The 17,922-nt window shown below is 46.5% G+C and overlaps 1 protein-coding gene across 1 annotated transcript in view; it reads left to right on the top strand.

The window, feature by feature from the left end:
* The window catches only part of crip2 (cysteine-rich protein 2), a 50,414-nt gene that overhangs the window by 28,734 nt on the left and 3,758 nt on the right, over nt 1–17,922 (top strand). The window contains exons 3-5 of the mRNA XM_029687650.2: nt 15,045–15,102; nt 17,188–17,322; nt 17,696–17,764. Of these exons, the coding sequence (XP_029543510.1) occupies nt 15,045–15,102; nt 17,188–17,322; nt 17,696–17,764 (262 nt within the window). The remainder of the gene's footprint in view (nt 1–15,044; nt 15,103–17,187; nt 17,323–17,695; nt 17,765–17,922) is intronic.

The following is a 17,922-nucleotide window of genomic DNA, read 5'->3' as shown; positions in this document are numbered from 1 at the left end:
ATGCTTGGAGTCATTGTCCATTTGGAAGACCCATTTGCAACCAAGCTTTAACTTCCTGACTGATGTCTTGAGATGTTGCTTCAATATGTCCACATCATTTTCCTGCCTCATGATGCCATCTATTTTGTGAAGTGCACCAGTCTCTCCTGCAGCAAAGCGCCCCCACAACATGATGCTGCCACCCCCGTGATTCACAGTTGGGATGGTGTTCTTCGGCTTGCAAGCCTCCCCCTTTTTCCTCCAAACATAACAATGGTCATTATGGCCAAACAGTATTATTTTTGTTTCATCAGACCAGAGGATATTTCTCCAAATAGTACTATTTTTGTTCCCATGTGCAGTTGCAAACTGTAGTCTGGCTTTTTTATGGCGGTTTTGGAGCAGTGGCTTCTACCTTGCTGTGTGGCCTTTCAGGTTATATCTACCACACAGAACCCCACTAATCCTACCGACGGAAACGCACGAGGTGGCTAATAACAGACCTCCATCCTATGCTAGCTTGCTACCGATGGCCCGGCTAGCTGTCTAAATCGCCGTGACCCCAACCAACCTCACTACTCACTGGACCCTTTTGATCACTCGACTAAGCATGCCTCTCCTTAATGTCAATATGCCTTGTCCATTGCTGTTCTGGTTAGTGTTTATTGGCTTATTTCACTGTAGAGCCTCTAGTCCTGCTCACTATACCTTATCCAACCTATTAGTTCCACAACCCACACATGCGATGACATCTCCTGGTTTCAATTATGTTTCTAGAGACAATATCTCTCTCATCATCACTCAATACCTAGGTTTACCTCCACTGTATTCACATCCTACCATACCTTTGTCTGTACATTATACATTGAAGCTATTTTATCGCCCCCAGAAACCCCCTTTTACTCTCTGTTCCAGACGTTCTAGACGACCAATTCTTATTGCTTTTAGCCGTACCCTTATCCTACTCCTCCTCTGTTCCTCTGGCGATGTAGAGGTGAATCCAGGCCCTGCAGTGCCTAGCTCCACTCCTATTCCCCAGGCGCTCTCTTTTGATGACTTCTGTAACCATAATAGCCTTGGTTTCATGCATGTTAACATTAGAAGCCTCCTCCCTAAGTTTGTTCTATTCACTGCTTTAGCACACTCTGCCAACCCGGATGTTCTAGCTGTGTCTGAATCCTGGCTTAGGAAGACCACCAAAAATTCTGACATTTCCATCCAAACTACAACCTTTTCAGACAAGATAGAACTACCAAAGGGGGCGGTGTTGCAATCTACTGCAAAGATAGCCTGCAGAGTTCTGTCCTACTATCCAGGTCTGTACCCAAACAATTTGAACTTCTACTTTTAAAAATCCACCTCTCTAAAAACAAGTCTCTCACCGGTGCCGCCTGCTATAGACCACCCTCTGCCCCCAGCTGTGCTCTGGACACCATATGTGAACTGATTGCTCCCCATCTATCTTCAGAGCTCGTGCTGCTAGGCGACCTAAACTGGAACATGCTTAACACCCCAGCCATCCTACAATCTAAGCTTGATGCCCTCAATCTCACACAAATTATCAATGAACCTACCAGGTACCTCTCCAAAGCCTTAAACACAGGCACCATCATAGATATCATCCTAACCAACTTGCCAGCTGCTGTCTTCAACCAAGATCTCAGCGATCACTGCCTCATTGCCTGTATCCGTAATGGGTCAGTGGTCAAACGACCTCCACTCATCACTGTCAAACGCTCCCTGAAACACTTCAGCGAGCAGGCCTTTCTAATCGACCTGGCCGGGGTATCCTGGAAGGATATTGATCTCATCCCGTCAGTAGAGGATGCCTGGGTATTTTTTTTGAATGCATTCCTAACCATCTTAAATAAGCATGCCCCATTCAAGAAATTTAGAACCAGGAACAGATATAGCCCTTGGTTCTCCCCAGACCTGACTGCCCTTAACCAACACAAAAACATCCTATGGCGTTCTGCATTAGCATCGAACAGCCCCCGTGATATGCAGCTCTTCAGGGAAGCTAGAAACCATTATACACAGGGAGTTAGAAAAGCCAAGGCTAGCTTTTTCAAGCAGAAATTTGCTTCCTGCAACACTAACTCCAAAAAGTTCTGGGACACTGTAAAGTCCATGGAGAATAAGAACACCTCCTCCCAGCTGCCCACTGCACTGAAGATAGGAAACACTGTCACCACTGATAAATCCACCATAATTGAGAATTTCAATAAGCATTTTTCTACGGCTGGCCATGCTTTCCACCTGGCTACTCCTACCCCGGTCAACAGCACTGCACCCCCCCACAGCAACTCGCCCAAGCCTTCCCCATTTCTCCTTCTCCCAAATCCAGTCAGCTGATGTTCTGAAAGAGCTGCAAAATCTGGACCCCTACAAATCAGCCGGGCTAGACAATCTGGACCCTTTCTTTCTAAAATTATCTGCCGAAATTGTTGCCACCCCTATTACTAGCCTGTTCAACCTCTCTTTCGTGTTGTCTGAGATTCCCAAAGATTGGAAAGCAGCTGCGGTCATCCCCCTCTTCAAAGGGGGGGACACTCTTGACCCAAACTGCTACAGACCTATATCTATCCTACCTTGCCTTTCTATGGAAAGCCAAGTCAACAAACAGATTACCGACCATTTCGAATCTCACCATACCTTCTCTGCTATGCAATCTGGTTTCAGAGCTGGTCATGGGTGCACCTCAGCCACGCTCAAGGTCCTAAACGATATCTTAACCGCCATCGATAAGAAACATTACTGTGCAGCCGTATTCATTGATCTGGCCAAAGCTTTCGACTCTGTCAATCACCACATCCTCATCGGCAGACTCGACAGCCTTGGTTTCTCAAATGATTGCCTCGCCTGGTTCACCAACCACTTCTCTGATAGAGTTCAGTGTGTCAAATCGGAGGGTCTGCTATCCGGACCTCTGGCAGTCTCTATGGGGGTGCCACAGGGTTCAATGCTTGGACCGACTCTCTTCTCTGTATACATCAATGATGTCGCTCTTGCTGCTGGTGAGTCTCTGATCCACCTCTACGCAGACGACACCATTCTGTATACTTCTGGCCCTTCTTTGGACACTGTGTTAACAACCCTCCAGGCAAGCTTCAATGCCATACAACTCTCCTTCCGTGGCCTCCAATTGCTCTTAAATACAAGTAAAACTAACCTCTTTCCCTACTGTATTTATTTATTTTGCTCCTTTGCACCCCATTATTTTTATTTCTACTTTGCACATTCTTCCACTGCAAATCTACCATTCCAGTGTTTTACTTGCTATATTGTATTTACTTTGCCACCGTGGCCTTATTTTTGCCTTTACCTCCCTTATTTCACCTCATTTGCTCACATCGTATATATACTTGTTTATACTGTATTATTGACTGTATGTTTGTTTTACTCCATGTGTAACTCTGTGTCGTTGTATGTGTCGAACTGCTTTGCTTTATCTTGGCCAGGTCGCAATTGTAATTGAGAACTTGTTCTCAACTTGCCTACCTGGTTAAATAAAGGTGGAAAAAAAAGACTCGTTTTACTTTGGATATAGATACTTCTGTACCTGTTTCCTCCAGCATCTTTACAAGGTCCTTTGCTATTGTTCTGGGATTGATTTGCACTTTTCGCATCAAAGTACGTTCATCTCTAGGAGACAGAATGCATCTCTTTTCTGAGCTGTATAACGGCTGTGTGGTTCCATGGTGTTTATACTTGCCTACTATTGTTTGTACAGATGAACGTGGTACCTTCAGGCGTTTGGAAATTGCTCCCAAGGATGAACCAGACTTGTGGAGGTCTACAATTTTTTTTCTGAGGTCTTGGCTGATTTCTTTTGATTTTCCCATGATGTCAAGCAAAGAGGCACTGAGTTTGAAGGTAGGCCTTGAAATACATCCACAGGTACTCCTCCAATTGACTCTAATTATGTCAATTAGCCTATCATAATCTTCTAAAGTCATCACATAATTTTCTGGAATTTTCCAAGCTGTTTAAAGGCACAGTCAACTTAGTGTATGTAAACATCTCACCCACTGGAATTGTATTGTGAAATAATCTGTCTGTACACAATTGTTGGAAAAACTACTTGTCATGCATAGAGTAGATGTCCTAACCGACTTGCCAAACCTGTTGTTTGTTACAAAGAAATTTGTGGAGTGGTTGAAAAAAGAGTTTTAATGACTCCAACCTAAGTGTATGTGAACTTCCGACTTCAACTGTAGATCAGTGGCTCTCAAGACGACATTACCATCACCGTTCTATAGGCCTAGAGCTTAGCCTACAGCTGTGCTCTGTAGATGTGCTGCCTGTGTCCTTGATGAAGGTTAGCTGTGACTTCATGACCTAGCCAGCCAGCCCATAGAAATACCAGTACAATATATTATAAAACTGTTCTATTTCATTCAATGAGTCAGCCATTCTATTTTCACCATGTCTGTGTTTTATAATGAATACAATATATCACCGCCAGTCCTCTCATATCTCCTCCATACACTCTTAGTATGACTCAGCTCAGCACTGGTCCCTGGGCCTGGATCAGAACAGAAAGGAAGGAGAGGTGTACATGCAGCCTTTTTCATGACCTAGCAGTCAAAACCATTCAATTTCCACCTTGTCTGTACATGAAGACTGAATATCCCCTTCAGTCATCCCTCAAATAAACTCAGCAAAAAAAGAAACGTCCTCTCACTTCCAACTGCGTTTGTTTTCAGCAAACTTAACATGTATAAATATTTGTAACATATATCATAACAAGATTCAACAACTGAGACATAAACTGAACAAGTTCCACAGACATGTGACTAACAGAAATGGAATAATGTGTCCCTGAACAAAGGTGGGGGGTCAAAAGTAACAGTCAGTATCTGGTGTGGCCACCATCTGCATTAAGTACTGCAGTGCATCTCCTCCTCATGGACTGAACCAGTTTTTCCAGTTCTTTCTGTGAGATGTTACCCAACTCTTCCACCAAGGCACCTGCAAGTTCCCAGACATTTCTAGGGGGAATGGCCCTAGCCCTCACCCTCCGATCTAACTGGTCCCAGATGTGCTCAATGGGATTGAGATCCGGGCACTTCGCTGGCCATGGCAGAACACTAACATTCCTGTCTTGCAGGAAATCACGCACAGAACGAGCAGTATGGTTGGTGGTATTGTCATGTTGGAGGGTCGTGTCAGGATGAGCCTGCATGAAGGGTACCACATGAGGGAGGAGGATGTCTTCCCTGTAACGCACAGCGTTGAGATTGCCTGCAATGACAACCAGCTCAGTCTGATGCTGTGACACACTGCCCCAGACCATGACTGACCTTCCACCTCCAAATCGATCCCGCTCCAGAGTACAGGCCTCGGTGTAACGCTCATTCCTTCGACGATGAGCACGAATCCGACCATCACCCCTGGTGAGACAAAACCGCGGCTCGTCAGTGAAGAGCACTTTTTGCCAGTCCTGTCTGGTCCAGCGACGGTGGGTTTGTGCCCATAGTTGACGTTGTTGCTGGTGATGTCTGGTGAGAACCTGCCTTACATCAGGCCTACAAGCCCTCAGTCCAGCCTCTCTCAGCTATTGCGGACAGTCTGATCACTGATGGAGGGATTGTGCGTTCCCGGTGTAACTCAGGCAGTTGTTGTTGCCATCCTGTGCCTGTCTCACAGGTGTGATGTTCGGATGTACCAATCCTGTGCAGGTGTTGTTACATGTGGTCTGCCACTGCAAGGACGATCAGCTGTCCATCCTGTCTCCCTGTAGCGCTGTCTTAGGCGTCTCACAGTACGGACATTGCAATTTATTGCCCTGGCCACATCTGCAGTCCTCATGCCTCCTTGTAGCATGCTTATGGCACGTTCACACAGATGAGCAGGGACCCTGGGCATCTTTCTCTTGGTGTTTTTCAGAGTCAGTAGAAAGGCCTCTTTAGTGTTCTACGTTTTCATAACTGTGACCATAATTGCCTACCGTCTGTAAGCTGTTAGTGTCTTAACGACCGTTCCACAGGTGCATGTTCATTTAATTGTTTATGGTTCATTGAACAAGCATGGGAAACGGTGTTTAAACCCTTTACAATGAAGACCTATGAAGTTATTTGGATTTTTACGAATTATCTTTGAAAGACAGGGTCCTGAAAATGGAATGTTGGGAGTTTATAATGGCGCCGGAGGGGATGGGTACTGTTTTATGGGCTCCTTAACAACTGTGCTATTTTGTTATTTTTTTTCTCATGGTTTGTAACTTATTTTTTACATAAAGTTGATGCTACCGTCTCTTATGACCGAAAAGAGCTTCTGGACATCAGAACAGCTATTACTGACCTCGAACTGGACGAAGATATGTTATTTTAATGAGTCCTACGCAAAGAATATACTGCTTTCCGGAGACCAGGCCCAGATCCCTGCCATTCACGTGAAGAACAGGCGGAGATACAGAGGGAGAAGAAGGTCAGATCTATTGGCCAACGTGCAATCACTGGAAAACAAACTGGATGATCTATGATCGAGACTGGCCTACCAACGGGACATTAAACACTATAATATCTTATGTTTCACTGAGTCGCGGCTGAATGGCGACACGGATAATATAGAGCTGGCTGGGTTTTCCGTGCATCGGCAGGACAGAGCAGCTGTGTCTGGTAAGGCGAAGGGTATGGTGTGTGTCTATTTGTCAATAACTGCTGGTGCGCGATGTCTCATATAAAGTAAGTGTTGCTCGCCTGAGGTAGAGTGCCTTATCATAAGCTGTAGACCGCATTATTTACCAAGAAAGTTGTCATCTACAGTTGAAGTCGGAAGTTTACATACACCTTTGCCAAATACATTTAAACTCAGTTTATTTCAGCTTTTATTTCTTTCATCACATTCCCAGTGGGTCAGAAGTTTACATACACTCAATTAGTATTTGGGAGCATTGCCTTTAAATTGTTTAACTTGGGTCAAATGTTTCGGGTAGCCTTCCAAAAGCTTCTCACAATAAGTTGGGCGAATTTTGGCCCATTGCTCCTGACAGAGCTGGTGTAACTGAGTCAGGTTTGTAGGCCTCCTTGCTCGTACGTACATTTTTTCAGTTCTGCCTACAAATTGTCTATAGGATGAGGTCAGGGCTTTGTGATGGCCACTCCCATACCTTGACTTTGTTGTCCTTAAGCCATTTTGCCACAACTTTGGAAGTATGCTTGGGGTCATTGTCCATTTGGAAGACCCATTTGCAACCAAGCTTTAACTTCCTGATTGATGTCCTGAGATGTTGCTTCAATATATCCACATAATTTTCCATTCTCATGATGCTCATGGACTACATGAAAAGGAAGGCCGATCAGACCCCCATTAACATCGACGGGGCAGTAGTGGAGTGGGTTGAGAGTTCCAAGTTCCTTGGTGTCCACATCACCAACAAACTATCAAGGTCCAAACATACCAAGACAGTTGTGAAGAGGACACCTTTTCCCCCTCAGGAGACTGAAAACATTTGGCATGGGTCCCCAGATCCTCAAAAAGTTATACAGCTGCCCATCGAGAGCATCACCGCCTGGTATGGCAACTGCTTGGCATCCGACTGTAAGGCGATACAGAGGGTAGTGTGTACGGCCCAATACATCACTGGAGCCAAGCTTCCTGCCATCCAGGACTTATATAATATATATATATAATATATATATATATATATATATATATATATCTATATATATATATATACTAGGCAGTGTCAGAAGAAGGCCCAAAAAATTGTCAAAGGACTCCAGTCACCCAAGTCATAGACTGTTCTCTCTGCTACAGCACGGCAAGCGGTACCGGAGCACCAAGTCTAGGTCCAAAAGGCTCCTTAACAGCTTCTACCCTCAAGCCATAAGACTGTTGAACAATTAATCAAAAGGCCACCTGGACTATTTACATTGACCCACCCCCCCACCCCATTTGTTTTTACATAGCTGCTACTCATTGTTTATTATCTATGCATAGTCACTTTACCCCTACCTGTACAAATGATCTCAAATTACCCCTGCACATTGACTGGGTACCAGTACCCCCTGTATATAGCCTTGTTATTGTTATGTAATTTTATTGTGTTACTTTTTACTTAACCAACAATGCAGTTCAAGAAAGTGTTAAGGGCTTTGTAAGTAAGCATTTCACAGTAGTCGGCGTATGTGACAAATAACATTTGATTTGATATTGGTTATGTCAGTGTGAATCAGCCCTGTCCCTTGGTCTGGATCAGAACAGAACAGGAAGGAAAGAAGGATGTGAATTCTGCAGCTTTATATGACACAAAATCACACAAGCTATTCCCCACCCAGCTCAGACCAGACGCTAGCCAGTCGTCAGTGGATACTAGAAGCAGTCCTAGCCTGGGTTGTAATCTCTCTCTCATCATTACATCATATAAATGTTCTTTCTAAATGTCCTCTCAACAATTTCCCTCCAGACCCCAGTAGATAAGCCTGGTCCCAGATCTGGTTGTACAATATACTGTAACCAGGCTTTATCCAACTCCAATACAGCACAAACAGATCTGGGACCAGGCTTTAACCAACTCTAATACAGCACAAACAGACCTGGGAATATGCTTTAACCAACTCCAATACAGCAAAAACAGATCTGGGACCAGACTACTAGTAGATGTTGGCAATACTGGCCTGGGTTGTTGTTGTCCGCCCTCCACTCCATGGACAGGCAGCAGATCAGACACACATGATTAGATGTACTCTAGTCCATCCTCTCCATTGACAGCACATCCCAAATCCAACCAGCAGCCTTAGGTTAGGCTACATTGCCATGGTGAGTGAATGGCTGTGGTCGGAAAAGTCTGTACCCCATCATCATGGAACTGAGGGATGGTTCAGAGATGGAGGGGGGGTGGGGGGGTTAGTAGTGTACTATAAGAAAAGACAAGGAATGTAGTCCGTGTGTTGTGAGGAGATCCCAGGCACAGTACAGCAGAGGTCAGGGTCTCTATAAGCAGAGGACAGGGGCATAACGATGGGGGAGATGGCACCACTGCCCCCTGGGGCTCCATGGATGGCAGATGGCAGAGTCATAAGGTCATCAGTATACTTCCCATCCGAAACCGTAATGAACAGTTTGTGCATGTGTTATGATGACATATTGTAAAGTTTTTGTTTGTTTTGGTCTTCTGTAAGGTTTTTTTTCAGCTGTTCGTGCACACTAATACTTTTTTCAAGGCAAGCTGAAGTTCAGTTCAGGCTGAAGTTGAAGTTCAGTCTACGCCCCTTCATTGGTCAACAGTAGTGATTCTTGCAATTTGAGAGACGACTTGATTTCACACACATTTTTTCACTTGGGAAATACTGCACTATCTTAGATTAATTCTGACTATTTTGTGGAAGTGTATACTGGCTACGGCGCCTCAAGATGGACAAACAGGCTGTTGCATCTTTTTCTCTTTTTTTTAAGTGAAGGTCTTTTTTTAAGGGAGTATGCGAGTTCGGCTAGCCGCCAGCCAACTGTAGCATACAGAAGCCTTTAGCAAGCCTCCATAGTACACATTATGCACACACACACAGGCCAAGCCTTCATCCTGGCTCTATCCAAGGAGGAGGTCATAACTCTGTTACGACACACAGAGAACCTTCCAAGATCATGTTTGTACTAATTCCCCTCACCGGGGGTCCTGATACAGGTATACAGTTGATAATGGGCCTGGGTCTTACCACGCAAAGGCCAAGGGAGCAGGATGAGCGGTGGTGGTGTGTGTGTGTGTGTGTGTGTGTGTGTGTGTGTGTGTGTGTCTCACGAGGAAGGGGGCTGTATGAGATCAGATTCGGGGTCAGGGAAAGACTAGGGCTGTGACGGTCATGGATTTTGGATGGCGGTAGTTGGCCAGCCAAATGATTGCAGTCACCGTAATAACCGTTCGGATAGTGAAAAAAGAAACACGGTCATTTTCTCCTCTCCTCCACTCCTGACTGCATGTGCCGCCATAGAAATAAAATGAATAGAACTGGTGTCTCAATTCATGTCAATGATGGCATAATGGGTGGACTGGCGGCCATTGCCATTCTACTAATAGGAGCAAAGCAGGAAGCAAAAGGAGGAAGTAAAAGCAGGAAGTGTACCCATCAACACGTGTGGTGGTTTGTTGATTCAACTGACATTACTTAAAATACATTCCATTGCATGAGGCGCATCAGTTAACATGGGGCCTTTTTTTAACTAGGCAAGTCATTTAAGAACAAATTCTTATTTACAGTGGCGGCCTACCCTGGCCAAACCCGGACGATGCTGGGCCAATTGTGCGCTGCCCTATGGGACTCCCAATCACGACCGGTTGTGATACAGCCTGGAATTGAACCAGGGTCTGTGGTTATGCTTCTAGCACTGAGATGCAGTGCTTTAGACCGCTGTGCCACTCGGGAGCCCTTATTCAGCACAGCCAATAATTTGATCAGCACTTTTATAAGCCATAAAGTGTGCATTCTCCCTATTTCCACTCACACTACAACCAGCACTGCAGCTGCAATTAATGAGTGTAGCAAAGTGTTTCCATAAGTTTGCGTTGTTATTATAAGCGGCTTGTCTTTTATAATATAGAGGAATATTTCACTTTCTCTGGTCATAGAAGTTGTCACGCCCTGGCCTTAGTTATCTTTGTTTTCTGTATTATTTTGGTTAGGTCAGGGTGTGACATGAGGGATTTATGTGTTTTGTCTGGTCTGGGGGTTTGTATGTTTATGGGGTGTTTTCCTCGTCTAGGTTATGTAAGTCTATGGTTGCCTAGATTGGTTCTCAATTAGAGGCAGGTGTTTATCGTTACCATATTTAAGCAGCCATGTTCTTTGGGTATTTTGTGGGTGGTTGTCTTCTGTCTTTGTGTCTATGCACCAGATAGGACTGTTTCGTTTTATTCCTATTTGTTGTTTGTATTTTGTAGTGTTCACATTTATTGTCCTTATTAAACATGTTGAACACTAACCACGCTGCATTTTGGTCCTCTTCTCCTTCAACGGAAGAAAACCGTTACAGAACCACCCACCACAATAGGACCAAGCGGCGTGGTAACAGGCAGCAGCAGGAGAGGCAGCAGCAGCAGTAGCAGGAGAGGCAGCACTATTTAAAGAAATGGACTTGGGAGGAGATCCTAGACGGGAAAGGACCCTGGGCACAGCCAGGAGATTATCGTCGCCCCAAAGAAGAGCTGGAGGCAGCGAAGGCGGAGAGGCGCTGGTATGAGGAGGCAGCACGGCGGCGCGGATGGAAGCCCGAGAGACAGCCCCAAAAATGTATTGGGGGAGGCACAGGGAGAGTGTGGCAGAGTCAGGAGTCAGACCTGAGCCAACTCCCCCTGTTTACCATGAGGAGCCAAGGATGGAATCAGAGCAGTCGTCGAAGTTGAGGTGTGCGTCTGAGAGTGCGGAGGAGTTATTGGACAAATTAGAGGAGAGTGAATGGAAGGGAGATTATGAGACATTCGAGGAGTTGTTGATAAAATTGGAGGAGAGTGAAGAGAGAGAGCTGTCGGTTTGGCGCAGTATTACACGGCACTCGTCCTGAGGTGCGTGCAAGCCATCTGGTTAAGACTGTGCCAGCCTCACGCACCAGGCCTCCTGTGCACCTCCCTAGCCCTGTACGTCCTGTGCCAGCTCAGCGCTACAGTGCTCCTAGCCATGCTACCCGTGGCGGGCGTTGTACTGGTCAGGCACCGTGTTATGCGGTGGAACGCACGGTGTCCCCAGTACGCGTGCTTAGCCCGGTGCGCTACATCCCAGCTCCCCACATCTGCCGGGCTAGGGTGAAGATCCAGCCAGGGCGGATGGTGCTAGCCCTGCTCTCAAGATCTCCAGTACGCCTTCACGGTCCCGTCCATCCAGTGCCACCTCCACGCACCAGCCCTCCGGTGGCAGCCCCCCGCACCAGGCTTTCTCTCCGTCCTTTGTCTACAGGTGCTCCTGCCTGTCCAGAGCTGCTAGAGTCTCCCGCCTGTCCAGAGCTGTAGAGTCTCCCGCCTGTCCAGAGCTTCTAGAGTCTCCCGCCTGTCCAAGGCTGCTAGAGTCTCCCGCCTGTCCAGAGCTGCTAGAGTCTCCCGCCTGTCCAGGGCTGCTAGAGTCTCCCGCCTGTCCAGGGCTGCTAGAGTCTCCCGCCTGTCCAGGGCTGCTAGAGTCTCCCGCCTGTCCAGGGCTGCTAGAGTCTCCCGCCTGTCCAGGGCTGCTAGAGTCTCCCGCCTGTCCAGGGCTGCTAGAGTCTCCCGCCTGTCCAGGGCTGCTAGAGTCTCCCGCCTGTCCAGGGCTGCTAGAGTCTCCCGCCTGTCCAGGGCTGCTAGAGTCTCCCCGCCTGTCCAGGGCTCTCCCGCCTGTCCAGGGCTGCTAGAGTCTCCCGCCTGTCCAGGGCTGCTAGAGTCTCCCGCCTGTCCAGGGCTGCTAGAGTCTCCCGCCTGTCCAGGGCTGCTAGAGTCTCCCGCCTGTCCAGGGCTGCTAGAGTCTCCCGCCTGTCCTGAGCCGCCAGTCTGCAAGGAGCCGCCAGGGCCGCCAGTCTGCAAGGAGCCGCCAGTCTGCAAGGAGCCGCCAGGGCCGCCAGTCTGCAAGGAGCCGCCAGTCTGCCAGGAGCCGCCAGAGCCGCCAGTCTGCAAGGAGCCGCCAGTCTGCAAGGAGCCGCCAGTCTGCAAGGAGCCGCCAGTCTGCAAGGAGCCGCCAGTCTGCAAGGAGCCGCCAGAGCCGTCAGTCAGCCAGGATCTGCCAGAGCCGTCAGTCAACCAGCCTGAGCTACCTCTCGGTCCTGAGCTACCTCTCGGTCCTGAGCTACCCCTCGGTCCTGAGCTACCCCTTGGTCCTGAGCTGCCCCTCGGTCCTGAGCTGCCCCTCGGGCCTGAGCTGCCCCTCGGTCCTGAGCTAGCCCTCAGTCCAGAGCTGCCCCTCAGTCCTGAGGAGTTTGTTTAGTCCAGTGGGGCCCTTTTAGTAGGGTTGCCAGTCCAAGGTCGGCGGCGAGGGTCGCCGTTCCTAGGAGGAGACTAAAGTGGATAAAGACTATGGTGGAGTGGGGTCCACGTCCCGCGCCAGAGCCGCCACCGTGGACAGACGCTCACCCAGACCCTCCCCTATGGATTTAGGTGTGCGGCCAGGAGTCCACACCTTTGGGGGGGGGGGTACTGTCATGCCCTGGCCTTAGTTACCTTTGTTTTCTGTATTATTTTGGTTAGGTCAGGGTGTGACATGGGGGATTTATGTGTTTTTGCTGGTCTAGGGGTTTTGTATGTTTATGGGGTGTTTTCTAGTCTAGGTGATTATGTAAGTCTATGGTTGCCTAGATAGGTTCTCAATTAGAGGCAAGTGTTTATCGTTGTCTCTGATTGGGAACCATATTTAGGCAGCCATGTTCTTTGGGTATTTTGTGGGTGGTTGTCTTCTGTCTTTGTGTCTATGCACCAGATAGGACTGTTTAGTTTTTTTCACATTTGTTGTTTTGTATTTTGTAGTGTTCACGTTTATTGCCCTTATTAATAAACATGTTGAACACTAACCACGCTGCATTTTGGTCCTCCTCTCCTTCAACGGAAGAAAACCGTTACAGAAGTAACATCATTAATTGGTGCATGAGGCAGAAATGGATGTGGGAAATTGGAAAGGCGAATGTCTCCTCCTATTTGTGTCTGGGAAGTGAGTGGGCTAGGCTCTGGGCTCTGGACTGGGATAGTTGATCCATCTTTAGGGTACTCATACTGCAGTGAATTATAACCACACACTAGGCTGGGTAATCCATCTTTCAGGTCCTACTGGTCCTGCTGTAGGGAAATACAACCAGAACTGTGAGGGGACCAGAGCTGTCTAGTGGACACAATGAAGCCCTGTGTGCTGGACCTTCCCTCCTGACAAACCCATCAGTGCCTATTAGTCAAAAAGAGAGACTAATATTACCAGAACTTTTACTGTATAGGCCCCATAGATGTTACAACTGCGGATCTGTGTCTGTCTAACACACACACACTGTGTCTGCCTGTCTGTTTCTAGCTCCTGTTACAGCGCTACATGTACTTCCTGTCATGGGTAATACATTATAGATAGTTGAGAAGAGAAACAGGCTGTTTTCTACTCTGGGTTTCTGAGTGGAATAAGATGCCACGTGGGTGTGAAGGGATTGTGCGACTAAAGCAGTTTGTTCCCACAGTCGGCATTGGCACGTGGCCTTGTGCTGTGGCGTTGGTACCATAGCCTCCTTCATCCCCCTCTGCCTGTCCACTTTGGCTGTATCTCAATTCATCCACTCTCTTCCCGTCCTACTCACTGTATTGGAGGAGACCTTTTTTGACCTTTTTCTCCAATCCATTTTGTCGAGGCGGCAAGGAGAGAAATTGAGGAATGGCGGAAAGATTAGTTAGGAAAGAGCTCTGGACTGGATGTCTTCTCTCTGGCCCAGGCCCTGATCCCTCTGCTGCCTGTCCATGCTGTTACATGACCATTTGATATGACCACATGACCACCATCATCCCAGCATGCATTAGGAGGGACATAGGGTCCTAACAGACCCATCTCTAAGCCTTCGACTGACCTCTGTCATCCTACAAGGCCCATACTCGCTCACCTATCCTAGGTAGGGTTGCAAGGGGGGGGGTGGGGATCCTGTTTAGAACTCCTGGAATCATGAAGGAATAAACAGGAAATCCGGAATCCTCCAACCAGGATTTCTGGGAAACCTGGGAATTTAGGGAAAGTTACCAGCATTTTGCAACCCTAATACTGGGTCATGTTCAGTATGTTTCCGAATGATTTCCACCTACTGAATAGGACCCTGATGTGAGGTGTTTGATTAATCAACAGTACTGGTCTCCTGTTTACAACCACAACTGATACCTGGGCTGGAACATTGTGACACATTAGAAAATGGAGATCAAGCCAGACTGACTTTCTTTCTCCCTTTCTCTTTCTCGGGAGGCTGTGGAGTTTTTTTTCTCTGTCTCTCTCCTACACACACGCACACACAATCCAATAACCTTTTTTTCCAAAGATGCATGAGTCTGGCTAGAAGATGGAAATTGCCAAGCTATGGTTGTCAGTCTTGTGAGGTTTGGGCTTATAAATGTCATTTACTCACCGTCAGTCATTCTTCTTCTCTTTATTCCCTGTCTACAGCATGATGGGAAGCCCTTCTGCCACAAACCATGCTATGCTGCCCTCTTTGGACCAAAAGGTGAAGTACATCTTACTATTGTCTAAAGGCATACATTAGATCAGGATGGCAATTCCATGGTAAAAGAATGATGCTCAAATGTTTCACTTTAAAGTGTATGTCATACCAAAAACAATGTTTGCAAAGTTTAACAAACTATACAACTCTATGCACAAGGACAACTTTTAACAATTTCATCTGAAAACTTTCCAAAAACACATTCACTTGAAGAAAAGTGCGGACGAAAAGTTTGGTAACAGAATGTCGGCACAAACAACGCAAACCGTTACCAAACTTTGCATCTGCACTGTTCTTCAAGTAAATGTGTTTTTGTCAAATGTTCAGTGGAAGTTGTTAAAAGTAGTGAATAGAGTTGTGTGGTTAGGGGTATTCAAATCCTTCCCTACGGGGTCTGGAGCCTGCTGGTTTTCTGTTCTCTTCTACACTACTGTTAAAAAGTTTGGGGTCACTTAGAAATGTCCTTGTTTTTGAAAGTATAGCTAATTGTTTGTCCATTAAAATAACATCAAATTGATCAGAAATACAGTGTAGACATTGTTAATGTTGTAAATGACTGGTGGAGCTGGAAACTGCAGATATTTTATGGATTATCTACATAGGCGTACAGAGGCCCATTATCAGCAACCATCACTCCTGTGCTCCAATGGCACGTTGTGTTAGCTAATCCAAGTTTATTATTTTCAAAGGCTTAATCGATCATTAGAAAACCCTTTTGAAATTTTTAACACAGCTGAAAACTGTTGTTCTGATTTAAAGAAGCAATAAAACTGGCCTTCTTTACAATAGTTGAGTATCTGGAGCATCAGCATTTGTGGGTTCGATTACAGGCTCAAAATGGCCAGAAACAAAGAACTTTCTTCTGAAACTCATCAGTCTATTCTTGAGAAATTAAGGCTATTTCATGCGAGAAATTGCCAAGAAACTGAAGATCTCGTACAACGCTTTGTACTACTCCCTTCACAGAACAGCGCAAACTGGCTCTAACAAGAATAGAAGGAGGAGTGGGAGGCCCCAGTGCACAACTGAGCAAGAGGACAAGTATATTAGAGTGTCTAGTTTCAGAAACAGACGCCTCACAAGTCCTCAACTGGCAGCTTCATTAAATAGTACCCGCAAAGCACCAGTCTCAATGTCAACAGTGAAAAGGCAACTTCGGGATGCTGACCGTCTAGGCAGTTGCAAAGAAAAAGCCATATCTCAGACTGGCCAATAAAATGAAAAGATTAAGATGGGCAAAAGAACACAGACACTGGACAGAGGAAGATTGGAAAAATGTGTTATGGACAGACAAATCTAAGTTTCAGGTGTTCGGATCACAAAGAAGAACATTCGTGAGACGCAGAAAAAATGAAAAGAAGCTGGAAGAGTGCTTGACGCCAAATGTCAAGCATGGTGGAGGCAATTGTACAGGGTAAAAGGGATCTTGAAGAAGGAAGGCTATCACTCCATTTTGCAACACCATACCATACCCTGTGGAAGGCACTTAATTGGAACCAATTTCCACCTACAACAGGACAATGACCCAAAGCACAGCTCCAAACTATGCAATAACTATTTAGGGAAGAAGCAGTCAGCTAGTATTCTGTCTATAATGGAGTGGCCAGCAGTCACCCGATCTCAACCCTATTGTGGGAGCAGCCTGACCTTTATGGTACCTAAGAAGTGCCTATCAAGCCAATCCAACTTGTGGGAGGTGCTTCAGGAAGCATGGGGTGAAATCTCTTCAGATTACCTCCACAAATTGACAACTAAAATGCCAAAGGTCTGCAAGGCTGTAATTGCTGGCTGTAAATGACTACCTCATGAAGCTGGTTGAGAGAATGCCAAGCGTGTGTAAAGCTGTCATCAAGGCAAAGGGTGGCTACTTTGAAGAACCTCAAATATAAATAGTATTTTGATTTGTTTATCACTTTTTTTGGTTACGACATGATTCTATCTGTATTTTTTTCATAGTTTTGATGTCTTCACTATTATTTTACCATTTAGAAAATAGTACAAAATAAAGAAAAACCCTTGAATTAGTAGGTGTGTCCAAACTGGTCTAAATCTAAACTCTGACTTCTCTCTACCCTATGACCACTGAAGGTGTGAACATTGGCGGAGCAGGGTCCTATGTGTATGAAGCCCCCGTCAGCAATAACCTAGCCTCTACTGACTTGAACGCCCCCCCCAAGCCTGCTGAGGAGAAGAAAGTGTTTGCACCCAGGGCACCTGTCAAAGGTACATGCTAGTGTGTGTGTGTGCACGTTCTTTCGCACATGCATGTGCATGTGTCCACATATGTAACTGAAGACATGGAAAAAGTTGTGAAATAGTGAAAGTAGCTGCCTACAGATCTGAGTTTGATATTAAGGGGAAGTAGACTTGGTCTTCCTGCTGACTCAGTGATGAGACCTACTATACAGGCCAGGCTCACACCAGGGATGGTCCCAGTGGACTTTCTCAAGCTGTTCACACTGCGTTTTCCCACAGTTGCAGACCAGAGGCTATGTGTGTGTGTGTGTGTGTGTGTGTGTGTGTGTGTGTGTGTGTGTGTGCAGCTATCTGCTGGTGAACTCTCTTTCTGCTTTCTGACTCTTCTGTTTCTTTACAGCTTCCAGCATCACCACCTTCTCTGGTGAGGCCAACCTGTGTCCCAGGTGCAGCAAGAAGGTCTACTTTGGTAAGTAGCCATAGCACACTACCAGGCTCAGAATAAACTGTTGGGTGTTAGATTACAACTGGACCTGTCGTGCAGTTGCCATGGTGACGTGTCCTCCTGTGTGTCTTTTCCTTTTGAATGACATTTGAGCATTTCCGACACACCTGCCGCTGAGGTCA

This window comes from Oncorhynchus nerka, linkage group LG18, assembly GCF_034236695.1.
Source record: "Oncorhynchus nerka isolate Pitt River linkage group LG18, Oner_Uvic_2.0, whole genome shotgun sequence".
Lineage (NCBI taxonomy): Eukaryota > Metazoa > Chordata > Actinopteri > Salmoniformes > Salmonidae > Oncorhynchus > Oncorhynchus nerka.
The sequence above is the reverse complement of the archived record's forward strand: the minus strand, read 5'-3'. Positions and strand labels throughout refer to the sequence as shown.